The sequence below is a fragment of the Macrobrachium rosenbergii genome, chromosome 6, assembly GCF_040412425.1.
Source record: "Macrobrachium rosenbergii isolate ZJJX-2024 chromosome 6, ASM4041242v1, whole genome shotgun sequence".
NCBI lineage: Eukaryota > Metazoa > Arthropoda > Malacostraca > Decapoda > Palaemonidae > Macrobrachium > Macrobrachium rosenbergii.
In genome coordinates, this window is record NC_089746.1 from 65,193,323 (window position 1) to 65,220,444 (window position 27,122).

General features: G+C 36.7%; 4 protein-coding genes across 10 annotated transcripts; 2 read left to right on the forward strand and 2 right to left on the reverse strand.

Annotated features, from left to right (window-relative positions):
* Positions 1-318: 318 nt before the first annotated feature.
* LOC136839665 (blastula protease 10-like) lies at positions 319-7,119 on the reverse strand. Of its 2 annotated transcripts, none has more exons than XM_067105990.1 (10): positions 6,945-7,119; positions 5,182-5,343; positions 4,836-5,040; positions 4,449-4,648; positions 3,564-3,758; positions 2,898-3,024; positions 2,614-2,748; positions 2,118-2,198; positions 1,311-1,458; positions 319-663 (listed from the first exon to the last, which is right to left on the reverse strand). In XM_067105990.1, the coding sequence occupies exons 1-10, from the start codon at positions 6,969-6,971 to the stop codon at positions 474-476; spliced, it is 1,470 nt and encodes a 489-aa protein (XP_066962091.1). In that variant the 5' UTR covers positions 6,972-7,119; the 3' UTR covers positions 319-473. The 2 variants fall into 2 exon arrangements, with proteins under 2 accessions (XP_066962091.1, XP_066962090.1); XM_067105989.1 differs by having other exon boundaries at positions 5,167-5,343; positions 6,945-7,104.
* Positions 7,120-7,776: 657 nt separating this feature from the next.
* Positions 7,777-14,279, forward strand: LOC136839667 (EKC/KEOPS complex subunit TPRKB-like). 4 transcript variants are annotated; one of them, XM_067105995.1, is made up of 5 exons: positions 7,777-7,898; positions 9,370-9,527; positions 9,721-9,843; positions 11,065-11,184; positions 14,033-14,279. In XM_067105995.1, exons 2-5 carry the CDS (start codon positions 9,387-9,389, stop codon positions 14,177-14,179), a joined length of 531 nt encoding a protein of 176 aa, XP_066962096.1. In that variant the 5' UTR covers positions 7,777-7,898; positions 9,370-9,386; the 3' UTR covers positions 14,180-14,279. The 4 variants fall into 4 exon arrangements, with proteins under 4 accessions (XP_066962096.1, XP_066962097.1, XP_066962098.1 ...); XM_067105996.1 differs by lacking the exon at positions 7,777-7,898 and adding an exon at positions 8,054-8,191; XM_067105997.1 differs by lacking the exon at positions 7,777-7,898 and adding an exon at positions 8,309-8,330.
* A 910-nt stretch (positions 14,280-15,189) lies between these two features.
* OSCP1 (Organic solute carrier partner 1) lies at positions 15,190-21,050 on the reverse strand. 2 transcript variants are annotated; one of them, XM_067105993.1, is made up of 9 exons: positions 20,938-21,050; positions 19,960-20,136; positions 19,244-19,398; positions 18,492-18,656; positions 18,029-18,191; positions 17,550-17,706; positions 16,433-16,561; positions 16,027-16,152; positions 15,190-15,534 (listed from the first exon to the last, which is right to left on the reverse strand). In XM_067105993.1, the coding sequence occupies exons 2-9, from the start codon at positions 20,069-20,071 to the stop codon at positions 15,369-15,371; spliced, it is 1,173 nt and encodes a 390-aa protein (XP_066962094.1). In that variant the 5' UTR covers positions 20,072-20,136; positions 20,938-21,050; the 3' UTR covers positions 15,190-15,368. The 2 variants fall into 2 exon arrangements, with proteins under 2 accessions (XP_066962094.1, XP_066962093.1); XM_067105992.1 differs by having other exon boundaries at positions 20,889-21,043.
* Pop5 (POP5 ribonuclease P/MRP subunit) lies at positions 15,466-26,718 on the forward strand. 2 transcript variants are annotated; one of them, XM_067105999.1, is made up of 4 exons: positions 15,466-15,595; positions 22,715-22,842; positions 23,656-23,825; positions 25,973-26,718. In XM_067105999.1, coding segments are annotated over exons 1-4 (360 nt in total). In that variant the 5' UTR covers positions 15,466-15,593; the 3' UTR covers positions 26,033-26,718. The 2 variants fall into 2 exon arrangements, with proteins under 2 accessions (XP_066962100.1, XP_066962099.1); XM_067105998.1 differs by lacking the exon at positions 15,466-15,595 and adding an exon at positions 21,493-21,645.
* The last annotated feature ends 404 nt before the right edge of the window (positions 26,719-27,122 follow it).

A 27,122-nucleotide genomic window follows, 5' to 3' on the forward strand; every position in this document is an offset into this window, starting at 1 on the left:
TAAAACAATAAAAAAAAAAGATAAATCACATTTACACTTAAATTACTAAATAAAAACGTTTACAGACTATCACAATTTCACTTTCATCTTAAACAATATACAGTAGGTAGCTAGGCTAATTCTTGCATATAAGTCTAGTTACACCTAGGTTTAGTTACACATTGGTCTAGTTACCCCTAGGTCTAATTACATCTAGGCCTCTTTCACACCTAGGCCTCTTTCACACCTAGGCCTCTTTCACACCTAGGCCTCTTTCACACCTAGGCCTCTTTCACACCTAGGCCTCTTTCACACCTAGGCCTCTTTCACACCTAGGCCTCTTTCACACCTAGGCCTAGTTTACACCTAGCCTTAGTTAGCCCATTTTTATCTTTTTATCTTTCAACTGCTGATACCAGTTACAACTAGGCGTGGTTACATATTAGTCTAGTTACACCTAGGCTTAGTTAAACCCTCTTTTTTTTTTTATTTCTCTATCTTTCATCTGCCGATACTAAATGCTGCACACCAGTCATAAACTTTTCCATGCAAGCAGCATCATCTATGAACTCGACTGTGGCGTTGAATCCCCTCTGCTGCTGGTATTTCCCGTGGAAGGACAGAAAGATGCTCCCATTCCTAGACTTAAATTCCTGGCCCTTTGTGATCTCACAGCCACAGTACCTGAGGAATGACAAGGAAAGAAAGACTAAGTGAAAGAAAATTTAATCAAGATAGACTGTGTGAAAGTTAGAACGCTTATTCTAGTAAAGTTAAACTATATGAAAGTTAGAACACTTATTTTAATCATGTTAGACAATGTGAAAGTTGGAAAATCTACTTTCGTAATGTTAGACTTTGTAAAATTTAGAAAACTTAAATATAATCAAGTTAGACTATGTGAAAGTTAGAAAATTTAATCAAGATAGACTTAGAAAACTTAAATAGACTATGTGAAAGTTAGAAAATTTAATCAAGATAGACTATGTGAAAGTTAAAACACTTTAATCAAGTTAGATTATGTGAAAGTTAAACCTTTAATCACGTAGACTATGTGAAAGTTATAAAACTTATTTTAACCAAGTTAAAAACTTAGTTATGTTAAAGCCTAACAAATTCTGAAACATTTTAGTTATGGCTAAGTTAAATAATTTTAGCAAAGGTACATATATATTATTAATCCCTAGAGCCTAGACTATGTTACCCACACCTTGCAATAGATTTGTTCACCCTTCAAAGCACTAACCAACAAAGTTAAATCATTCCAAATATTTGAAGCAAAGAAAAACATCCCTTTAGACCCCATAAAAATATTCTAGGAGGGCCCTTACTCTTTTCCAGGCATGATAGGGTCATCGTCTCTAATTTCCATAGTGTCGAAGTAGCAGGAACCTTCGCTACGATACATGAGGTTAAAAGTGTGGAAAGTCAGCTTCACTTGTTGGCAGAGACTGGCTTGAATCCACCACAAACACCAGGCTAAAAATGTTTTTAAAGTTTATTAGTTAAGCATATTGTTGAATTGAACTGTATATAGAATTTAGGCCAAAGGCCAAGCAGTGGGACCTGTGAGGTCATTCAGCACTTAAGTGGAAACTGACAGTAAAAGGTTTGAAAGGTGTAACAGGAGGAAAACCTCAAAGAGTTGCACTATGAATCAATTGTTAGGAGAGGGTGGAAGGTAAGATGAAAGAGAATATGAAAGGAGGTATGGTATAAGGAACGAAAGGAATTACAGCTAAGGATGCTGCAGAAAACCTTAAATTTTGCCTACAGTGCATCACATGAGGTGCACTGACAGCACTACCTTCCTATGGGGACATTTTTTATATTGAAGGTTAGAAAATTATCAAAATGATTACAGATTCTTTAAATCATTAATAAGATAAGAAAACTTATTTGAATTTAAATACATAAATACATGTTTACACTGGATGTACTCTGCAGAGCAAATTTCAAAACTACAGTCAAGAGAATTAGTTATATTTTTCTTACATTATCACTTAATATTTATTATCCAGAATGCCATCAGATCAGATTCTCTTAAAAACTGAGCATGGAAAAACTTTTACCAAATCATACTAAGTCGAATAGTAAGTGGCCTAAACGATGACACTTTCCACCTACGGAATACTCACTGTCTGAAGAGAAAGGCTTGGGGAAATTTGGCGTTGAAATATTACACGCTTCCGTTATGTTCCCTCCACACTGAAGTTCAGCTGCCATCGAGGAAAAAAAAGTTAAATAAGGAAACAAATTGTCTTTGACTGCTGGAAAATACGTAAAGTATTTTCAAAATTGAGTGACAATTCTGACTTGAAGCAAGTACTGCCTTTGCAGTACTTCAGTAGCATCCATTATTACAAGATTAATTCTTCAAATGACAATTTATCAATCTTTTAAGTTACCCAAATTTATTCCAGGTATACGCAACTCAAAAACAATTTTTGGTTATTTCCAAAAATTTTGAGAGCGTAACCCAAGTTCGGGCCTAATGTTAAAGTTACCCAAAATCATTCCAGACATATTAACTCCCCCTAAAAACAATTCCAATTATTTATACAATTTTCAGGGCGTTAACCCAAGCTTGGGCGTAGTGCTAAAAAACAAGAATAAATTTTAAATTAAACTCACGATAGTAGTCTCCTATCACGTGTTGACATCGATCTCCGCTAGTCCCGGGTGGACACCTACAGACGCAACTCTTATCCAAATAGCCTTCATTTTTGCACTCCATGGTCTTGTTCTTACAACCTAAGGCCCACCTCTCTGTCAAGGCAAAAAATTACTATTTTTTAAGGATCATAATAGGTTTTTAGGTCTCATGGATGAGTCTGTTGCATAAAACTAATATCTGTAACAATATTTAGGTCTAATACTGTACTGTAAAATGTCTGAAGTACAATTGCTCCACAGACCTGTACAGCCATACAGATTGTTTACTACTTGAACATCACGGAAGGTCAGCCTGTCACGTTGACCCAGGTGCCACTGGTGAAGTGGGTTTTTCGTCATGAGTGTCGGTTTCCCCACCTTGCTGAAAAACTGAAGCAACAGTGATGAACAAACAGAGTTAAGAACAACAGTGGAAAAATAGGGTACAATATTGTCTAACGCAACCTGCAGGAGGTAACAGCTACACAACAGAGTGAGCATTGAGTGACTACACATGAAGACTGTTTATAGTACAGTGTATGTCTCTCTCAAGGTCGTTTTGCCAAAGAAATGTTTAAAAATTTTAAATTTTTATTTTTGTAACTCTCCCCTCAGATATATTGATCTATTCTAGTTTCTACATTTTCATTGTTTTTTTTTTTTGCGATAATCTGTTGCAAATAGTACTTGTTTAGTTGTAATATCTTTTAAAGTTTTGAAAGCTGTTGAGGTCAATGTTCACCCATATAACCAAGGCGTTTTAAGTGTTCAAATCAGCATTACTACCAACGAATGTTTATTGGTCGGAAACATCAAGTTCCCCTCACTACCAAACATACCACCAATACCTAAAATTATTACTCTACAGACAGTAATATATATAATAAAAATAATACTCCTTTATAAAAGAATTTATCCCGCATACATACCGACCCTCCGTAGTGCATGATGGACGAAGTATCGTAAGGGACGTTGCCATTCTCGCTGTCGCGTTTCTTGAAGTTCTTGAACTTCTGCGGCTGGATGTTGTCCCACACGATCACGACGTAGTCGTCTCTGTCGCTTCGGGATTGCTCGTGCAGCATTCCAAGGGCGTGGCCGACCTCGTGGGCTATGATACCTGGCTGTTAGAGGTTGTAGGATTAATATTTTTGGATATCTCTCAGGCACTGGGACCCTGTGGGTCATTCAGCACCCTCGGACTCTTAGAATGCAGTTGCTTATGAATGTAGTTGTGGCTTTGTAAAGTCACTGGATGTATGGCTGATATTTTCGGACGTGGCCCGGATACTGGTGCCTTGGGGATCACCCAGTACCCCTGGGCATTTGTTCAGCTTGGGAATGACCCAGGAGATCTTTGTAAATATAGACAAGATGGTCATGAAACACACAACAAAAGATGAAAGACTTTACAGTTAATGGATGCTGCATCAAGACAGTACAGTACAGTAAACATATTTAATTATTCCATTTTTAGTTTACTACCATCAAAATCATTACCGCCGAAGGTGATTCTGCAGAAGAGGATATCGTTCAATAAATATTTTGAACGAACACCGATAGAAAATGGTTAAAATAATGCAGTCCAGTTGAAATTTATAGAGGCAATCTGAGAAATTTTGAGAGATAATTTCGAGAAATTTGCAGTCTTTTGTTTGTGTTTTTGTTCATCCCCCAGGGGCTGGAACTAAACTATCAAATTTAGCATCTCAAAAGTAACTTCAAACAGACAACAGCGCCATTCTAGAACCTGTTTATAGTCTATAAAGTATCTGCCCTTGTTACTCTTACCAGAGCCCTTGGTCCAGTCTCACCTTGTAACACCCACTCCCTACCGAGAGGGACTGCCCCCCTGGCTTCTTGTACTGCCTTCCTACGTAACTCCAGCAACCGACACTCCCAGTAAATGCAACATAATTCTCTTCTTTAGGATTTTTCAACTCTGTGAAAGTGATGCAGGTTTCCTTCTCCCACATGGCTATGGCGTCTATGATGAGCTTACGGGTTCGGTTGGCTGTAGATTTACAAGAAGAGTCGTTACAGGAAATGAAATAAGTTCTCTTGTTATTATACAGACTTATTGAGTTTGTATCTCAATTATGTTATTGTATATCTACCGACCAAGGGCAACGTAAAAGACATATGGTACTGAACTACCCTGTTATTATTATTACTAAAATACTACGGTTTAAAAACTTAACCTGAACCGGAAATCGTGAAAGGCACGTTGGGAAGTCCTGTCTTGGGATCCTCGGGCCAAAGGAACTCGTTCATCGGGAGGAACTGCCTCTCCAAGCCCTCAGGTAGTCCCCCCTCCTCGGAATAATCGTCGTCCACGACCATGTCCCCCTCGAAAAACAACTCGCCCCTAGGGCCCACGTCAGGATTCAAGACGTCGAATCGTCCCTGGAATGGCAATTAATTAGATCTAGTTTCCAGGATTCATTCTCTCTCTCTCTCTCTCTCTACATTTTCATCCCACTCTCCCTTTTCTTCCCCCCCCCCTCTCTCTCTCATTTAAAAAAACTCAACTGTCACCAAACTGACGGTTCCGTCAAATAAGACGCTGTCTTCATCACTGTTCCCCGGGGAGCCTTCCTGTCCATCGTCGTGAGGATCAAAGTCAGAGAGAGAGCTGTAGTCAGAATCCTGACTGTAGCAGAGCTCATCGAAGTAATCGCAGGTACTCCTAGTAACGAGGATTACCAGCTGAAGAAAGGAGAGGCAACGAGATTACAGAGAGATTACTTCCTAATAAAAATATAAAGCTTCTAAGTTGCAACTGGAACTTCTGAAGTTCAAGCGAAGACGCAATGCAATACCACCCTAAAACAATTCTCCTTGTATTTAAATGATTTACTTATATTGTCACCTACAGTATTTATTGATTTGATCTCTTCTCTCTGTTTCCCATTACCTTCTGTTACCTCTTTCTAATGAACACCATAATATTCCTTCGAAGCTTGAATTTCAAGTCAGTGGCCCATGTGGTGGGCTTGTTCCATATGAATAAGGTTCATCTTCTAAATAATAATAATAATAATAATATAATAATAATAATATAATAATAATAATAATTATAATAATAATAATAATAATAACAACACATTTATGGTTTTTTAATTCTTCCGTTACCACCATATTTCCCACATTGTTTACCGTGTTGTTTTAAGCATTTCCCCCAGAATATTGTTCGTATATATACAGCAGGTTACATCTGATTACACCATTAATGATACAGCACATCTCAGTGGGTTTGGTAGGTCTAGAGGTCCATGCCAGGCCTCTTACAGCATTCTACACCTCACCACACTTACTGGGTGCCCTAAGACAAGATTCTGTGCTGGCACAAGGCCACCTTGAAACTAGTCTAGTCACTAGCTACCAATATCTAGACAACTATTCATCTCTGACAAAGCTAAACAAAACAAGAGGCCTATATTATTAACGTAAAGTAATTATGGGCTTACAAATACACATCTAGGTAATTAATCCTTTACGACGAAGGTTAATAGTTGATTTAATGGAAGAGCTACAATAAATAGGCCTATATTATTAACGAAAGTAATTACAGTCTCAAAAGGTTACCGTGTAACCTATGTCTGTGCTGGCATGAGGCCAGCTTGATTTAAATTGGGCCATCTTTTGTTGGCTCCTGATATCTAAGTAATTGTTCCTTTTTTGACAAAAGTTAGTTTGTCTAATTGACGAATTATACGGAACAATTGGGCCTATTGTTTTTAAATTTTAACTTAATTATAGGCTTACAAATATACCGTGCAAACTAGGTTCATTAAAACTGGGCCATCATTTATTGACTACTAATGTCTAAACAACTATACATTTGTTACTTAAGTTAATAGTTGGTCTAATTGACGGGCTACGCGAAACAATAGGCATAGAGTATGAACGTAATTACAGGCTGACTAATATACCGTGCGATTGGGGTCTGTGCTGGCATAAAGCCAGCTTGATTAAAACAAGGACGCCTTTTATTGGCTACTAATATCTGGGTAATTATTTAGCCTCTTGTTAGTTGATTAATTGACGAGATATACGAAACAATAGGACTACAGTATCAATGAAAGCAACGATATGCTTAAAAATATATAGTCGCTTTTCCTTCCCGAAAGTGACGGATAATTTTTAATGTTCCCATTTTAAGACACCAAATCCTACAGGGTCCAATGCATTGAGATTTAAGCTACCTCGCACAAAAAAAATGAATAGCTAAATACCATCGCATAAATGGCAAAGCTTGTGTAAAACCGTATTGATTCCCCAAAGCGTTAAATAGTCTCATTACTTACCAGGCTTGAAAGTAATCTCCATCTCATCTTTGCGAGTAAAAAGCGGAACGGATAACCGTTTTATACACCAGAGGGGGATTATATATATTCCTTCACAAGACACAAGATAAAACCACACTCGGAGAAGGTTGTAAGTTAAATAAAGTATCAAAATGACAGGAAGAAAATCAAATGCAAGAAGTCTGAAGGTGATGATGTTAGAGTAAAGTTAAACTTTTCTCGTGACTTGAATTGCCGTTGTTAGATGGCAGCACCAACTTCTAGCATGATGGACGGAAGAAAAGCTTGCTTTTTTTAAAAAATATTTATTTGCATTTACGTTCATGTCGTTACTGAACAGCTTTATCTAATGATGGGTCTGATAACGAGTTCACCAGATGTAAAAGCACAAATCTCAAGACGTTCATCTTGTCTCTTTTATCTTTTTCTTCTGGTCTGGACTAGTTAAAGATTGCCCGTCTCATCAGGCTGTGCATCAAAATTAAAATGAAAACGCAACAAAAAATCAACCAGGTTGTATGCAATCAAGTTTGTTATGCCTTTAAGGCTTCTCCAAAACTTTAACATTATTATTTGACGACAATAACTGTTCATTCACTATTTCATTAATTGATATATTCCCTGGTACACTATGAGTACCAGTCGACTCCAGAGCATTCAGTTCGTTAACTTGCTCTGTATTTTATGTCAATAGATTTTGTTAACAAACGCATCACATATGGAAAATTATGCAGCCACATTAATATATTCTTCTAGTCGACATAAATACATTTATATCTTGTTGGTGTGCGAATGCTGCAATAACAGCAGAATTGTATCAAACATATTACCGGCATACTAAAGCGAGGCAGAGAGCCGTTCCAAACTTTAAACTTTACTACTACTACTACTACTAAAAGTATTTTAAACCCAAGTGTCAACAGAACTCGAAGTGAATATATGTGCAATTATTTGGTAAAGTTTTCATAGTTTGATATTTATTTTGATTGGTTTGAGTGATTCACAGTTAGCTTTAAGTTTAAGCATTGTTAAACTATAATGGTGAATATTTCCCGCACACTAAAGAGGACTATTTCCGTTCATCGTAGAAAGAAGAAGAAGAAGAAGTAGCTTAAATCGTGTTTATTTTTCATGTGATTTTGACGTGTTTGACAGTTCAGCGTGTTTGCATAGGAAATGCATGAATAGCAAACTACAGCCCATATTTATTTAATGACGAAAATAGCTGTGAATCTATAATTTAAAAGGTTAACCTAACCTAATTCGATAAGGAAGCCGGGTCATACCCAGGGTAGAACTAGCCTCAGTACTAGCTCGGCGTCGTAGAACTAGCCTCAGTACTAGCTCCGCGTCGGTTAATACCTTGGAAATTATTAAGAATTTACTGTTAGTTTTTGTAGCTCGACTGTAATTAACCTGTAATTAACCTCAGAATTAATTATGTTTTTGCTATTGCTCATGTGCAGTGTTATAGGGAAACCTATGGTAGAAAGTGATTTCCTTCACCGGGGTCCCCCCCCCCCGGCTAAGTAACACGGCCTAGTAGGTTAAGTTGTATTAGGGTACGTTAGGTTAGTATGGTTCCTATTACAATAGATTCCCTTAGCCAATCCCTTCTTGAACACATGGCTCCCCAATGTCTCTCGTATTCGCGGAGCCATTCCATACAGTCCATGTGGAGCTAATACTTAGGAATATCGGTAATTCTGCAGGAGAGCTCCATTCAAGCTTTCTATGTTACCTCAAGTGGCGAAGGGAAAATGGTAAAACTGTGGCCCAGCCTAGTATAACTCCGAGCAGCTTGTTACCTTGGAAATTGACTTTTTCTATAGTATTTTGGTTGCTCATCAAAATTTACTGCTATTTATTGACAGTCAACTGTAATTAACCTCAGAACTGACATGTTATTGTATGCTGGGCGTCCTGGAATGCTATTGTTTAAGCGCAGTGTTATAGAGGAACTTTTGGTGAAAACTTGAGTTTCCTTCACCCGGCTAAGTAACACGGCCTACTAGGTTAGGTTAGGCTATTATAGTTCTTTTTATAATAGGCTTCCTTAGCCAATCCCTTCTTGAACATATGGCTCCAATATGCCTTGCGTATGCACGGAACCATTCCAGGGTGGCCATCATAACAATAATCATAACAATATCATGTCCGTTCTCTCTCCCTCCCCGTGATAGAATTGAACATCATTAACATTAAGAATCTGCTTGGCTGTGGGCAAGTTTAAAAGGATGGGATAACCAAGAATTTTTAGGGATTGGGGATTGTACATTATATGCCATACTGGATTTAAAATATTTTTAGAGATTGGGGATTGTACAGTATATGTCATATTGAATTTAAAATGTTCTTAAAACTGTATGTATAATGGTTAAGAAATAATGTTTGTTAATGTCAATAATTTACTTTGATTTTTCAGGCTATAATACTACGATAATGGTAACAGTTAATGTGCTAGAGGATGCATCACGAAGTAGATGTCATCTCTTGCTGTATAGGAACGTTGAAAATGCAATTGATCTCCGCAAAATGATAATGGAAGGGCAGGTGGAAGCAAGTCTCATCAAACCTGAAATGGTATATTGTATAGTCTTTCTTTTTGTTCTTTACTTTGAAGATGTTATACTTGATTTCTCAAGTCTGTGAAAAATATTTGAAGATGTTCTGCTTGATTTCTCAAGTCTGTGAAAAATATTGACATTGTGTATTCTTTTGCCGGACGTATTGCCAACAACATATTTTTTCTTTGCTAACATTTTTTCTTTCATAGGTGGTCAGTGCATTTCAAGTATTAGTTGCAGCCAACAAAGCTGTTCGTTCGTTAGAAGCAAAGAAGATGACAACTCGATCTGTCTTTTCGGAAATCATTTTCAATTTGTCTCCGACAAAAAATGTAAGTAAGGATTTTCTTGCAATTTTTTGCAGATTTTTTTATCTCTGCTGGTTGATCTGTCATTTATTTTTACATCAGTTGATCTATCATTTGTTTTTACCAAGTGCAAACCAGGGTTTTGCAGATGTTGCTAGTTTTGCAAGCTAGATAATTTACTGGCTTTGAAGGACCACAGCTGGCTTATTTGTTTTGTGTAACTAGCAAGTGACCTTGCCTACCAGTGCCAACACAGTCATTGATGAAAGAGACTGGGGCTGCTTGTTTTTAGATTCATTTTCAGTTCACTCATACATCCCTACTTAAATTGGTATCTTTATTGGTATGACATGGTAACTGTTTAGTTAAACTGGTAAAGTTGAAAGTACTCCATGTGACAACAGAAGTCTCACTACTTCAGGAATTTTCTACTTGATGGAACACAAATCTGCTGTCATAATTTTGTAAATAGCAGGTGGCCTCAGGTATTAAATCTTTTTGTGGAATTATTTGCATACTGTAACACCTTCTCCACTACCTGAGAGTTAGTGAAATGTACATTTTTCCCTGTGGGTTCTTTCAGATTGTTGCAGGTTGTCTAATCTAGTGCATATTCTGTCACTTGGTTGATGGAGGTTACAACTTTTTGTCTGGTGAATGGTGTCCATCAGGTGTGACTTTTGGTGCTTGTCTTTTTAGGGAAGTTTCTTACACTACAGTCGACCCCCGGGATTCGTGAGGGATGCGTACCACTACTCCCCCCGCAGATAGCTCAGATCTGCGAATACTTAAAACCCCCTCTAAGAACTCTTACAGCTGCCTATTTTGATAGTTCAAAACACCAGAAAACTCTAAAAAAATGCTTATACCCGATTATTTTAATAGTTTTACCGCAAAAATTGCATTTAGTCACGAAAATGATATAAAAATACAGTAATTTGTGAATATTTCTCCATGAAAAAATTTGCCACGAATAATGTATATATATGTTCCACCGAGAAATCCGCAAATAGGTGAAGCCACGAGTTCGGAACCGCAAATAGGTGGCGGTCCACTGTATTAGCTAAATACCCAGTTTACTACTGACTCATAATTCTTCTGCTGTCCACGTTCACACTGAAACATGAATTATAAAGGCATGGGATTTATAAAATTAGGGTTTTTACAGTATGAAAGATTCATATAGTAAAAATGTTGCAGATTTGCATCACACCTGTGCTTAACTCCTTGGATCTTCTTTTTCAGATTTCAGAGTCTCTTCTTAGATTTGGCTTAGGTGATAGCGACAAAGATATTCTAGCTGTAGTGGTTGACCCCGATGTTGAGCCTAAAGTTGAAAAGCTAAGTGGTCAGATTCAAGGGCAAGTAAGTGTTGAGCATATTTTGTTTATTGTTCTTTCGCTTGGAGTTTGTATATTTGATTTGAGTTAGGGCACTTTTGTAGGGTCTGATGAATTGAAGAATGTTTCCCTTAAAACTTGATTAATGTGGAATTTTATGCCTCAGTTTTTTGTGGGGGAGATGCAGTGTCTGTTATCTTTCATTTCATTTAATTCATGTAAGGTTTTTTTTACTGTAAATTACAAATACAGAGATGGTCATATTGAAGTACAAATTCATGCTTTATGTATGCCTTTTTAAAATCTAAATTGAAATGAGATCAGATATGGATGAAGAACTATAAATACTGGATTGTAAATTTATTCTTTTGAATGGTGCTTTAGTAAGTACAGACTGCCCATCTTTTAGTTCCTTAGCTTAATGTTCCAGGTAGTAGAAAAGAGATATGGAGATATGCTTCTGGTTTCCTTGTGCTTGTAACTGTATCTAACCATTTCTCACTGCCATTATTTAGGTGTACCTGATATTTTTGGTGCCTTTAGTAGAGATCCCCAATACCTTTGTAATATTTGAAGGGGTCAAGTGTATGCACCTGATCTTACTTGCTCCATTTGTCAGGACTGGTTACCAATCCACTTGAATTATTAACTGAACAACAAGATGTACAAAAAAAGTTTTAAGAGGTCCTTTAGGAAAGGTGATCTTTCTGTTGTTTCAGGAATGTCTGTTGGTTCTATTCTTGCATTAGCTTCGTTGTCCTCCTGTTTTGTTGTTGATCCTTTCATTAAAGAATGTCTTCCTCAAGACAATGCTCCTCCGTGGTTTAGTTTAGTCACTTCTTGTGGAGGCTGCCACCAATGTCCCCAGTGGCTCCTGCTCACAAGTGTCTTGACCTAGTCATTCTGTGGAAAATGACTTCTGGAAGTAATTTAAAAAAGATATTTTTGTTTTCTACTTTTCAAGTTGAAGAAGGAGAGTGCATAACTTCTGGAAGTTATTCCTTTCCCTCCTTTATGCCCTCCTTGTTCTGATTAGCATCTCTTCATTGCTTGCTGTCAGCCAGTGGAATTGTTTTTGGCACAATGGAAGTCTGTGCTGAATCTCCTTCCCTTGATCTTCATCTTCTGGCTTCTAACCTTGTACCTGGTGTCCCCTTAGTTGTCGTCTGCTTGGTTTTGTACCCTTGCCGTTTCCATTGTGTTTTCTGCCATCAGTACAGTACTGCTTGTGTTGATTATTAGCCCTGTGCCAGACCTTTCCTCTTCTGTTGTCTGTCATACCTTGTTCTTGCCACGATCTACCTTTTGAGACGCTCATTCCCAGCTGATCATTCACTTCCTTGTCCTTCTTCTGCTTGTTGTTGCTCAATTTCCCTGGAGCTCTTATGGGTTTCTCAGGTGAGGTGTATCTGCAACAGCTTATCTCTCATGCCCCCTAAATTGTTATGCAGGTTATGAAAAAGTTAAGGAATTGTAATAAAACAAATGGCATATTTACTGAAATAAAATTATTTTAGAATAAACCCATTACCTTTGCCATAATTGCCCCTGGTCTGTCAAAGTTGTTCAGACAATGCAAGTAGTGAGACTCTGCCTCAAGAAGACTTCTGGAACCATATGTACATGTGCTAACCTAAGTAGTAAATCTTTACTTTTTTATTTAGTGTGTAGTAACTGGGATTCACACCAGTGCACAAATAGACTATGTAATATCTGTTGGTTTGTACTGAAAAAATTCCTTTAGATTTTAAAATATATCATTGCATTTTTAAATGCTTTACTGTGGCAGCAGTCCAAGTTGTAACACAGGGGGTGAGGGTTTGAGGAATTCCACATAATTGATTTTTTAGAATTGTAATCCTGGTCAGCCAGGATATTCTTTCTAAAGTTTTTCCATGCTTATTACAATCATGATTGTATTTTATCAAAACATTAATTCGTTAACAAGGCACTTCCTGTCCATTCTTCCTTATTAGTTCTCAGAACTTTGTGGGTTCCACTTGCTTTTTCACCAGGCACTTAACCTAGGTTTCATATTCACATCAGCTCAGCTCTCTTCCACCTGGCTACCCCAGAACAGGTGTAGGTTATGGGATTGTATGGAAATGACTAATTATTTTCAAGTAGATTAATTATTTTCTATAGAGACCCATTACTTTTTACAAGAAGTGCCCACCTCCCAACCCCTCTGTTCTTGCACAACCGGTTCAGAAAACCAATAGGTGATCTAGTTTGCTACCAGGGAATCTGAGAGAACGTGATGTACTGGTGTCATCTACCAGTATTATTATTATTTTCAGAAGATGAACCCTGTTCATATGGAACAAACCCACAGGGGCCATTGACTTGAAACTCAAACTTCCAAAGAATATGGTGCTCATCAGAAAGAAGTAACAATGTAATGAGAAATACGGAAAGAAGAGATCTTTTATTAACAGAGAAAAAATAAATTAACAAATTAAGAAGTAAATAGAAAAGTATGTCAGTAAATTGTTAAAATACAAGGAGAATTGTGGTAGGGTAGTAATGCATTGCATCTTTGCTTGAACTGAGGTTCCAATTGAATAAGATCCTCAGGGAGGCTGTTCCATAGTCCAATGGTGTGAGGAATAAAGGACCTCTGGAACTGAGAATTTTGACAGCGAGGCACATTCACTGCATTTTGGTGCTGTTGTTCAACAAATCTGGTTGCTCTCGGCGGGAAAAGGGGATTAGGGATCAAATGTGAATGTGAAGTGTAATATGGTTTTTCTCTCTCCTTGTCATGGAATTTGGAATTCACACAGGTGCACATATGGGCTTTGTTAAAGTAATCTGTTTGTTAAGAAAGTATTACCTTTATTCTTTTTGAAAAATCACATTTCTACCAACAGCTTGTGCCACTAGATGAATTGTCATCTCTAACAAACGTACAGAAAGTCACAGAAACGTACAAGATAACCAAGGAAGAACTTACAATGTCTTCCCTCTCAGATGGGGTAATTTCTCGAATGGCTTGCAAGGAATTTTACCCCAAGTGAAACTAGAATTCTGAAACTATATCTAAATTATTTGAATGAATTGTGTGACATAAGATGTTTTGTAAGGATCATTAATACATAAATATTTTTATGTAACTTGTCCCAGTGTTTCCATTATAAAGTCCTTTCACTGTACAGTACTAGATCTCTATTCAGAATGTTTGCATTTAGAGATGTGATAATTGCCTTTGCACTGTCATATTGCCGGGATTGCAACTCGTCTTTGAACAAGCAAGATCTTGTTACAGAAGATTAATCAGTGTACAAAAAAAAAAAATAAGGTTTGAAGCTTGGTTTGTTAACCTGTCCTAGAGAGGTATTTTGGTTTAGTTACATACCTTGACATCTGATTTAACCTGACAGGTATAATCATAGATTTAAGCCCGGAATTACAGTGGATTACTCCCATGGGGGAGTAGTGCTGTCAGTGTACCTCTCATGGTATGTTTTAGGCATTACAGTACTTATGGTTCTTTGCAGAATCTCTTTGGCCCGTAGCTGAAGCCCCTTTCATTCCTTTTACTATACCTCAGATCACGTTCTCTTTTTTTCATCATACTTTCCACCCTCACCTAACATTTGTTTCAACCTCATAGGTCCCAGCGCTTGACCTTTGACCTAAATTTTATGTTCCAGTGCTACAAAATATCATAACTCTAAAGGTGAATGTCAGCTCACTATTGGACTAATGTTACGAATTAAAAGATAGATAGGGGCCATTGACTTGAAATTCAAGCTTCCAAAGAATATGAAATGAAAGAAGTAACAGAAGATAATAGAAAATACACAAAAAAAAGAGATCACTTATGACGACAGAAAAAATAAATTAAGTTAATAAATAAATATATAAAAATGTAAGTAAATTATTACATTACAAGGAGAATTGTTTTAGGGTAGTAATGTGTTGCACCTTTGCTCGAACTCCTTACTTTAGGCCTTCTTTGATAGGCAAGAAATTGTCTCAGTTTTCAGTTTTGTGGAAAAGGTAAATTACGCATTCACTTCATACGTTTTACACCGTGTTTTATTTTTCCGATATATATTATGTTTGGATATACAGTAAATATTATAGATGCTCTCATTGCAGATTACCTCACAAATATAGTTTATATATATATATATCTAACAGTGTCAAAACTAACATACATTGAATAATTTTATGTAGGTCAGCTGAATGTTTATCAGCAACTTAGATACTGTCCATGAGATCTAGGAGGTCTTGCCCCTTATCGCAGGCGTTATCTGTCTCGTTTAAAGTCAGCTCTCCCATGATTTGCCCCAGCTCGGGACGATTGCTTCGTATACCTCCTTCTATTGTGATGAAGTCACCCTCTCGAATAAAATCATTGTCATTTCTAGAAAGAAACAAAAGTTAGTATGAACGATAATTTCCACATGGAGGTAGGAGGGTTGCATGTAAGTGTTCAAGTCATTCTTATATTAAAGTACTTTTTCTGGAAATGCAGAGATTATTTTTAAGGTAAGCTTGAGTCATTGGGTAAAGTAACATCTCCACTTAATGGACATCATTTTAGTGGACTGCTGTACTTATCAGATACCATTTTATGATTATTTTCCCAATGCAGCCATTTTAGATGTGATACATTTTTAGAAATATCTCTGAAATTGAGTGTCGTGTGTAAAGTGGTGGTTAGTTTAGGGTAAGAATTGTGTGGAGTTGCCATTAGGTGTAAGATATCTAAAAACTATTCAAGTGCAGACTACAGTATAATGTAGGATCTTTGTTACTTAACGGATTTTGTTATTTAACAGGAAGGCCAGACCCCCAAAGTGTCTGTTAAGTTGAGGTGCTACTTAGGTTCAAGTTTTTGCTTTATTTAACATACCTGGAATCATCATCTTCAGTCTGGAATATGTTCAGCTTGAATTCTTTGTTTGTTGACGTTGTACCAATCAACTGAGCTAACAAGTTCAGTTCATCTCTAGCTTTCCTTCCGTAAATGCTATCAAAGCTGCAACAAAAAAGAAAGGTACTAGTTTATGTAACCATTTTTTTTCAAAGAGAGTGCCTGCCTTGCAGAAGTACGGTAATTTGATCTCTTCTTCAAATAGGTCACACTCATCTCACCCAGGTATTCAGTAGATAACCCACATGACCTAATTCCAGAATGCAGAACATCGCTTAAATTCACACACTTTTCAACCAACAGTCTTATGAGAGTTGATTAAACCATTTACAGTACAGTAGTAACAATAATAACAATTATGTTGGAAAAATATAAACCATCTTACCTTGGAGTGTAAGGCTCTGCTATGTAAAGAGGGGGCTGAGTAAATACTTCTGGTGAAGAATACGACAAGTCTTCATCTTGCTCTGAGTTTTCCAGCTCTCTGTCACTGGATGGATCCTGAGCTTCATACCTGTGGTGCAGTGAAGAAAAGATGAGATACAGAAATTCCTTCAGAAGTCTATACTTGTGATTGTGTTGTCATTGATACATTATCAAGCAAAAAAAATTCACCACAATGCAGTTCTTTGGCAGATGTCCTGTCATTCACTTAAAGAAAGCCAAGTAGATCTGAATTCCTATCTGGAATAATAATATCAAGGCCCTAAGAGTTTGTTGAATACATATTGACTGTTTGGGTCAAGCAATATCCATGGTTAGCATATTTGTTAGTCTCATATTTTCTGTTGTCTACTGGTTCTGTTTGGGTCTGGTAGTCCCTTTAGTGACAGAACTCTTCCTTTGATTATTATTTTGCTTAGTATACCTAACAATTTAGTTCTCATTATGCTGCTTTTGGACAGACTTAATGGCAAGGACCAGTGGGAGACTTTCAATGCAAAGAGTAATAGGTTTTTAATGCATTTTTTCCAAGAAATGAAACACCTTCCCAGAGAGCTTCACCATATAATGTCAAAAATTGTTAGTAGATGAGTTTTAATGTTCTTTTATTTCAGTTTCTTTTGATTTAGATTATCCAGTCACTTCGAGTCGATACAGTATGAAAATCAAGTCAGGTGAATTGGTGATGACTTCCACTCCAAACTAGTGGAATAAACTGATCTTTTGTTAGATTTATAGCACTACATTCTGCGATTGTCTCCATATAAGAAGCGTTTCCACAGACTTACAATCTTCTGTCCTACTCTAAATGTATTAAGGGTTAAGCCCCACTTTTTTCCTGCCCTCTTTTGTTTCTGTAGGATCTTGGGTATATAAGGGTGTTGAGTATCATTTATTTTTGGTATTTCTTTCCCAAAAAACAACTGCTAGACCATTCCTTTATGGACAGTCAGCAGCTGCAGTTGTTATCTGTGGAAGACTAGAACTTAATGGCCAAGCAGAATAGACTCATTACCAATCCTATGAAGGTATGTTTAGTACTTAGCTAGATTACTAACATGTTAGTTCCAAGGGATATCCTTCTTGGTCCATTAACATCTAGAGAGCCATATGGAGTCCTGGATGGGGAATAGCTGTCTCCTGGTATGAATCTTAAGATGTTTTGCACCTCACCATTGCCATCAAATACACGAATACAGCCAGGAACTTCACCTCCTGAAGAGAAGACAAAATCTTAGAAAGAAACGGGAAGAGACTGCTTAACTGTGAAGTAATTTTAGATGTAATTTGTGGAGGTTTTCTACTTATCTGAAATGCAGTCATTGTTAATTTGATAGTTGAATGCAGTTCAGTTTTATTTTCACGTAAAAGTATACTGCAAGAGCAGAATACCGCTGAACGCAGAAATCAGTAGTAGCACGACATAACGAGATATCTTGTCACCAAATTAAACTTCACATATAAAATAGGACCACAGAAAGAAAAGAAATTAAAAGGCAAATTAGATAACTATTTAAGATTGTACTGTCCTTCTTACCTTGTGGAACAGCAGATCCTCCATGATCAATAACAAAGGTTCCATTTGGTGTCTGTTTCCTTTCTTTGAGGAACACTGAAACCCTGATATGGAGATCCTGTACAAAGTCTAAAAGAGATCGCCGAATATCTGCAAGCTCACCAACTGACATGTTGCAGTATACCTGAAGTTAGTGACAATCAGATTTAAGCTTAATATTGATAATGAGGTCCATCAAAAAATCCTTGTATTGCAACTAAGTTCTGTTATGTTCTACTTAAAATGTCAACAGGTTATGCCTTAAAGAAACCTTTCAGATATCCAAAATGTAAGTCAGCCAAGCATCAGTTGCATTAATTCGTTTTCAACATACAGTATGCTGATTTCATAAATCCAAATGTCTTAAGATATTGAATGAATCTTCCTTAGTACAAGTTTTATATGAAAAATTCAAGTCTCAAGAGATGTAACCCTCTGAATATACCTTAATGAAGAGATTAAGTGTAGCTTCCACCTGTGCCAAAACTGGAGGGGATGAGGCGTAGAACCTCAGGGCATCTAGATGATTCAGTGTCACTAAGAGCAGGTCAAGCGGTTGAGGGCACATTAGAACTTGATGTTTCAAACCCATCAGCATCAAATCAAAGAGCTGGAAGGATTCCAGCGATATATGTACTGGTGCTTAGAACAAGATTTGTGGTGTCTAAGTAGGGAATTACATTCTTAATAAAATTATTTTCATGATTATTGTTTGAAACAATTTGTGAGACAAAATTTAATGCAGTACTGCACTATTATGCCATAACAGGTAATTTATATATTTTCAAGTTTCTACTTCATTTCCATGTGAAGCTTAAAGAAAAATTTACAGTAGATCTGAAGTTTAATACTTTCCAAAGTTCATGTTGCATAACTGTTTTGATGAGTTTCCATAAAGTTTAGTTTTTCAACAGTACGTAATATGTTCCAAAGTATAATACCCCTTACCGTATTTTATTTGAAAACATGATATGCTGCTGTACAATTGCCATCTAATTATTAAGGAATATAAAAAATTGTATAAAATCTGGCTTTTAAGCCTAAATCTCTTATCTTTAAAAAAATGGACATCCGCATCATAAATATATACAGTTCTATATACAGTACAGTACTACACTCAGTTTGTTTTAAAGTGCTCTAGAAGGTAAAATTCTTCTATTTGTTCTTCATTCAATGAAAGAGGTTAAAAAAACGAACCTTGTCCATGCTTGGTGCATTGAGTCTCATTACAGACCCATGAGCCAACTTGTCAAAGACAGTGCGAAGGGCAGAGCGACAGTAGAGGTCCTGTGGTTTGAAAAGCTCCTCTACAAAGCGTCTGTTTAGCATAATACCTATGATGTCATTTCGAACTGTAAAAATAAAAGTTATTGGAGAATTGGAACATGGAACAGTTGAAGGAGTTGAACAACTAATGAAAATAGAATTGTGGGAACTGATAAAAAGAGGTGGAAAGTACTGTACAGTATAGTGATTACAGCTCATGACGAGTGTTATGACTTTTTGACAAATGTCACTTATAATATGATATTCATCCAGGCATCATTTCTCTCGTGAAATTATCATTTTAGGATTTTTCTCATTCATGCTCAGAAAGAGACTGCACATGTCTGAACATCTTGATGATTTCTAATACAAAAACTGGACAGTGACCAGACTGATTTTTTTATCAGGTACACTGAGAAGATATGGGGAGTATAAGATAATTCATAGTGAGAATTCAGATGCTATAATAAAAGATATAAAACTTTGTTGTGAAATGTTCTTGATTTAACAGGTTTTAATCAGAAGTAAATACTATTTAAATATACACTGACATGATGCACAGATTTGTTGCCAATAAAACTGCTGTGTATCCATTTCATACTACAGTGAATAGTACAGTATTTTAGCTAATAAATTGCACACTTTACCTTTAGCCGCTTTATCTGACGGGATATTTTGAGCACGAAGACGCTGGTCAATGATATACATCATCTCCCCACCCAAATTCAAGAATTGCAAAGGCAGTGCTCGCAGAGACATGATTACTATATTGTCTTTGACTGCTTCTGGATTCCTGGTAGGTAACTGGGATGAGTTTGTGTATCCTGAAAAGAAAACTCTCATTGTTTATTTATTTATTTTTTTAATTCTACTTAAAGTAAACTACACTTGTAGAGTATAGTACGTTAGGCAACAGCTTGCCCAGAAAAAACTTCAGTACAGTGATACTTAGGTTCCAACTTCATTTATGACTTGTGTGTCAGTTGATAACACCCTTGCCTTTCTTTTGAGAGCCCTGGGTTCAATCCCAATGTGAGTCAGAACTTTATTTGCCTATATATAAACGACACATGGTGAGTAAGCATAACATGACTGCCTCTTCTTGGACAAAAAATCTTCACAAAGCTACTTTGAAACCACTGTTTTCCCAGTGGTTTCAATGTAGCTTTGTGAAGATTTTTTTTTTTTTTAAGTATTTCTGATTTCACTCCTAAACTTTAAGCGATTTAATCTATTCACCTGTGGTTTAAGGTAGGTTAATTTTTACAGTTGCTACTACATCATTAAATGACAATAATAGCTGAAAACTGTTCGATTTGTTTCACGTTAGGCATTTGCTTGTTAAAGATTATAAAGTCATCAAACCTTGGTCTGTAGAATTAGCCTTACACTGAAAAGACTTTTTGTTTCACTGACAGAGTTTTAGTAAAGGAAGCTATATGACATTGCAAGACATTTCATCATTTCTTTTGAGTTACAAGTGGCTTTACAGTGAAGGAATGTGAAAAAGGACATTTAGACCAAGCCATTAACATTCATAAAACGGAAATAGGTGTAGAATGGGCGTACAGTATACCTTTGACCGTTAATTACTAAATAACACGTATACCGCTTGAGTGTCTCACAGGTTATAGGTACAAGATGTGTTTTGGCCCAAGAACCCCTTCTCTGCTGTAGATCAGTTTCGCCTAATAGCTACGCACAACAGTGACATTTGTTTTTGTTTGACCAGCGAGCTTCTCCGTTGCCATAGCAACCAGGGATATCTTTTATCTCTCTCTCTCTCTCTCTCTCTCTCTCTCTCTCTCTCTCTCTCTCTCTCTCTCTCTCTCTCTCTCTCTCTCTCGCTGTTAATGTATTATTTCTCATATAACAGTTTCTCATAGATATTTTTACATTCTTAGATAAGTTAATTGCAGCATAATATAAACTAATTCAATAAATGTGAGGAACATTTTTAACAGCGATTATGCAGGTTGATTTCACAGATCAATAAGCGTCGTTCTACCGCTAAAACGACAAATAAATCTCCCTGTTGGACTTAAATATTTCAATCTTGACACATTTGCGTAGAGATGATTGTTTGGAATCGGAAACGATTAGTTAAACGCATTTAAAACCGTGGACAAATTAAACTTACGCATTAACACGGACAAAACTAGAACAAGAAGAGGAGCCGTTACGAAGACGATTCCTTACATTACTACTAACATGACCACGCTTCCTTGAAGTTTCGAAGTCTGGACCTTAAAAATCGTATTCTTCGACCTCGGCTATTAACTGTAGGGTCATCCTCGAACGTGAATTGACGAAATGGTCAGGGTTAAAAGAAGGTAATGTATTCGTTTCGTCATGTTTGGTTGAAAAACTGACCCTGTTCAGGTTGCTGTGACCTTATGGCAGAGCTAGCCAAAATAGTAGCTCCGCGTCGGGTATTACTTTGGAAATTGATTTTTCCTATATAGTATTTTGGTTGCTTATTAAGAATTGGGCGTTTTTTCCGTCGGTCGACTGTAATTAACCAGGAATTAACCTCAGATGTTGTACGCTGGCCGTCCTGGAATGCTATCTAGCATGCACAGTGTTATAGGGGAGCTTTTGGTAAAGAGTCGGGTACTTCCTTATCTTTATGTTTTCATTTATGTTTATGGTATTTACTGTTATATATTTATTTTTGACATTCATCCCCAAGGGGCTGGTACTAAACACGGTGCCCATATTGCACATAAACTGGTAGTTACTGAACCTGAGGGGTGCGGTAGTAGTCTTCAGTTTTACCCAGCAAATTAGAAAGCATGGCTTTGTGGCCAGGGCAATTTCCCCTATGTAAATTCACCCTAAGTTAACCAAACTTAGGATGTCGGATAGGCTGCTATGTACTTAACAGGGCTTGGAGGCCGTGTTCATGCCTGCAGCCAGTCCCAGTCATTGACTTATGGTTATGGACAGGCTTTCGGGAAGTTAGGCACTGTATAGCTGAAGGGATTACGGCACAGCCATTGAAATATTTGCTTTGTTTCTTGATTGTCATTATTAAGCTTGCAAATTTTACTACTTTGTTATGGGCACTTCGTGTAAACAAGGCTGCCATTGTTAAACTAAATATATCTAGTTGTAAAAATGGGAGTTGTCTTAAAAAGTACATAACTATTATGTCAGGCATCAAATCATGAAAGTCACTTAAAAACATTAAGGTCAAGAAGCCAAGCTGTGGCTCTTGCACTATAGATGCATGAGACTTAATGCACATTTTAGGATGTTACAGAACTGCTTTGAAACAACAGAGGTGGAATAGGAAAATGTACACATTTTTTATACCAATATCACTATTATTCACTTGCTCTTGACACTTAAAAAGGAAAAACTACTGAATGGTACTCACTGTGAATCTTGTATTTCCAGGTATATTGTAATAGAGGTGGATCTACAGCATGTCCGTGAAAAGAAGAAATTGTGGGATACTCTGATCGAAACTGTACAGGAAATGCATGGAGACTTTGGACATGCAGCAGTTGAGAGAGGGTTTCGTGGTAAGTACACTATGATTTTGGTAGATTTCTATTTGTCTTGCAGCCGTGTCATATGTATGTCAACATATTATAAGTTGCCTTGGTGATAGCTGCATAGTTGACACTGTTGTGTGTATAATCCTTCAAGTCTTTAACAGATATATTCAAAATATTTCTAAAAAAAACTTTAAGTTTCCCCTGTGAACAAACCACATTTCACATGAATCGTCATTTCTTTATCCTGCATATTGAATTTGTTTCATGAGAACAAAAAACCTTGTTAGCCGAGGGAGTAAGTGACTCCCACAGCTGCAGTAGACTACCTTTCCTCTGGTATTCATTGCTTGTTAAACCAAATCTGAACAAATCTCTGCATTTTGCCAATAAAAACCTATGTAAAATAGATATTTATAAGCTAATGAACACTGATATACTGTAACTGCAAAAATGTTTTAGTCTACATTAGTTTGGAAATGCAAAAAAATATAAATTTTTTATTTTTTATTCACTGCACTAGTTATTATTTAACATTAAGTTCCTACCTCTCAACTCTACAGATTAGCAGCTCATGTGTTTTTTTATTCTGTTCACTATTATATGCAGTGTGTTATTGCTGATTGGCTATGGTAAAGTGACAAGTATCTGTATCTATCACTAATTATCATGAATGTGTTTATGTAAGGCTTAGATGAGTTACTGACATTTTGAATTATTGTCTTGAAGTTTGAACTATTTTTAAAGCTTTTCTGTATATATTCTCCTCCTCCTATTACAACAAATTATTGTTCTTTATCATATACATCACTAACAACTTTTAATACTCAAATGTTCCAGTCAAGTATACGGATGAAAAAACCAACATTGCCATTATATCTACTAGCCGGAATACATATCCTTTAGTTGCTTCATCGTTACCTTTTGTGGAGAAGGTGGGACAATCAAATGTCAAGATTAAGACCTTGAATGTTTCTGGTTCTCTGAAACATTGTCTACTTTTTGTTAAGGTGAGTCACTATATGTTCTTATGTACTGTACACCTTCATACAGCACTCTTGATATTCTCATTGCAGTAATATATGATAAACATGTACCGTATATGCCGGTGTATAATGCAACTCCGCGTATAAGACGACCCCCCGTTTCTCGTGTAAAAATGTGGGTTTAGAGGTATGTTCGCCATACAAGACGACCCCCAATTTATTACATTAAATAACCATCAGCTGATGTAAGCATAAGCAATGGTGAGGTCATTTAAAAAAAAATACTGGTATAGTGTATAAAGGATGATATTTTATTTGCAACCAATAAAACATTTCAAAAACATTTTTAAACAATTAAAATCCTACAAATTCATTACCATGTTCATCGTCTGATATCATAAGTTTGTTGATGATGTCTTGTGATATATTTGTAAGGAAACCATCATGTGGATTAAATTCCAAATCTGATGGCAGGTCAATCTCTACTTCTTCTTCCTTTGCAAAGTTCACTACTTTTAACTTGAACGAAGCTTTGTACTACCTCCTTTTATTTTTACCGATAGTTGGTGTGGGGTCTTGTGATAACTACATTTTGAATAATGGTACTCTGGATAAAGCTAGTAACAAAGTGAGAGCTCGCTCATCCTAACTCCTAATAATGGTAATTGCCTGCAGTAATTACTTTAATTACGGTTGTTTTGTTTACAGTATCGATACTTGCGTCGTTAGTGATTCACTTGAATTACCTACAGTTTTTACCATTATTACAGTCATTTGTTTTGTGTACAGTGTTGATAGTTGTGACCTTAGTTGACTATTGACACAACTGTCAACACTTCAGGGGTTAGCCTGTCATTAAAAATCTTGGCAGGATTTAAGGTTTGCTTTTTACACTTGGTATATAAGATGACCCCCCATTTTGGGGGGAGAATTTTTAAGGTTAAAAGGTCGCCTTATACACAGGCATATACATAATTTTATTGCATTGTTTTATAAGTCTCTGTGTTTAGACACAAATACTGAAGCTCATTATTAAATTGGTTTTAATACAAAGTAGTTATAATCTGTATCTCTTAACAGTAGGCTCTAATCATGTTGTTGGTCTTTCTGTGAAGTGCACAGTATTTTGTTTGGAGTTGTAAACCTTCATTTTTGTTTGCATATTCCTGCCTGCTCTTTATATCTGGTATTATATCATTGCGGGCATCAGTGAGTTTAATTTAGAAGGTATCAGCAATACTTCCTGTTCAAATCCCTCACTCCTACATCTAATCACATTTTTGTTTTACTACCTTGAACTGAGCAAATATCAAAGAGAATCTTGACGCTGTAACACACACTCAGAATCTCTCTACAAGCTTTTTGAGCACTAAAACATGAGCAAATTGACTGGGACATCTCAGAGCATTGAGTACTTGTCTAGCATAGGACAGACATTAAGAACACAGCGATGATACAACAAGATTACTTGATGCACCAAACATATTGGATTGAAGAGAACAGGATGATTCAACATGCCCCACATACATCCCAACTTGTTTGAAGGGAAATGAGGGAACAGTTTAACTTGTCAAGTCCCAGGCAGCAGTCGTTGACATGCCAGATGCACAGAAAATACTGGTTTGTTGATGCTTAAAATTCGTGCTTGCACACCCGAATTCAGCATTGCACAGCCAGACTCAGCAATACATAGACTCTCAGCTTGAAGAATGATAGTGTATCTGGTCAAACAAGGATGCAGTCTAATGAATGAGATAGGCTGGATGTTTATTGCTGTAGTACATATGGCTGAGTCACAGTACGATCGAATTAATGAGTGATGTAATTGTAGGAGACTAGACATTACAATCCCCATAATGAAGCAGGGTCATAGGAAAAAATTGAAAGAATTTGGAAAGCCAGGTGAAGAGAACGAGAAGAACAGCTGAAAACCAATGCAGCTTTGGCCTGGAGAGGCACAACAGAGCTGACTGTGCACTGCTTAAGACTCCGAAAGATAGTAAATCACTTCTCAGTGCACCCCTGACAAATAGTTAAGCAGTTTTGACTGTAAGAAATGTTATGTGCAAGTAATGGTTTGTGTGTTACACACTTTCTTTAATTTTATGATTGTTATCACAGTGACATTCAAGAATTATATATTTAGACCAAGTTATATGTTCTCTTTGCAGAAACACCATAAGAAATGTCTCTGGGAATCCAAGGAGGGTAAAAAAGCCAAACCAAAATAGGATGCTCAACAGTAGTGAAATATTGTGTAACTGGTTCGATGTGTAGAAATTGCTCTGTATGTTCCTGCAACTTTGGGTGATTTAAACTGAAGCTCTGAAATTGGAGTTCTTAATTTCTGAGCAAGAAGGAGGCTGTTTTGTTTTCAGTATTCAGTTAAACTAATCACTTCCACTTTGTAGCATTTTTTCCTAAAATTAGGTTGATACATACAGTAAACCCCCCGTATTCGCGTTCTCACGATTCGCGGACTCACGCATTCACGGGTTTCTGTGTGGAACATATCTACCCATTATTCGCGGAAAATTTGCCCATTTGCGTTATTTTTCACTAAAAAATATTCACTAATTACTGTATTTTCATATAATTTTCATGAATAAATGCACTTTTTTGTGATAAAACTATTAAAATACCCAGGTATAAGCATTTTTACAGGGTTTTTCTTGTGTTTAAACTATCAAAATGGGCAGCTCTAAGTGTTTTTAGAGGGGTTTTAAGTATTTGTGGATTTTAGCTATTTGTGGGGGGCTGTGGTACGCATCCCCCGCGAAAACGGGGGGTTCACTGTAATACAATTTGCATTTTATGATTTCAGCCATTTTCTAGGTAATATAGTTTCTTTATGTTAAGAGATATGTCGTATCAAGCAGCATATATATTTTCTGAATAAAGAATGTTAAAAGTTTAATTGAGCACACTGATATCCTATTGTAAAGTTAGTGTGAAAGGAACTTGCAAGTTGGAGAACCTGCCAATCTTCCGTAGATGTGATAATTTTTCTGATAAACTGCTACTGATGTTCTGCTGCCAGAAATTCTCCCTCTAATCATCAAGCCTCACGTTACTTTCATTGTCAGGAACTGACCAGATCTAGTGAATGAAGTCATCATCCCACCATGCATCAAAGCCAGCTGAGATCAACCTCTCGCATGATGAGTTTCCCTTGCTAACTCTGCTCATGTATAGATAGTACTTACTCCTCTTGCTTATATATAATGAGAATTGCTGATGAAGCAATTTTAATTTGAAACATTGGTGCGCTGGACACCTTGTAAAAACTAACACGAATCCTCATTCTGATATCTAAACCTG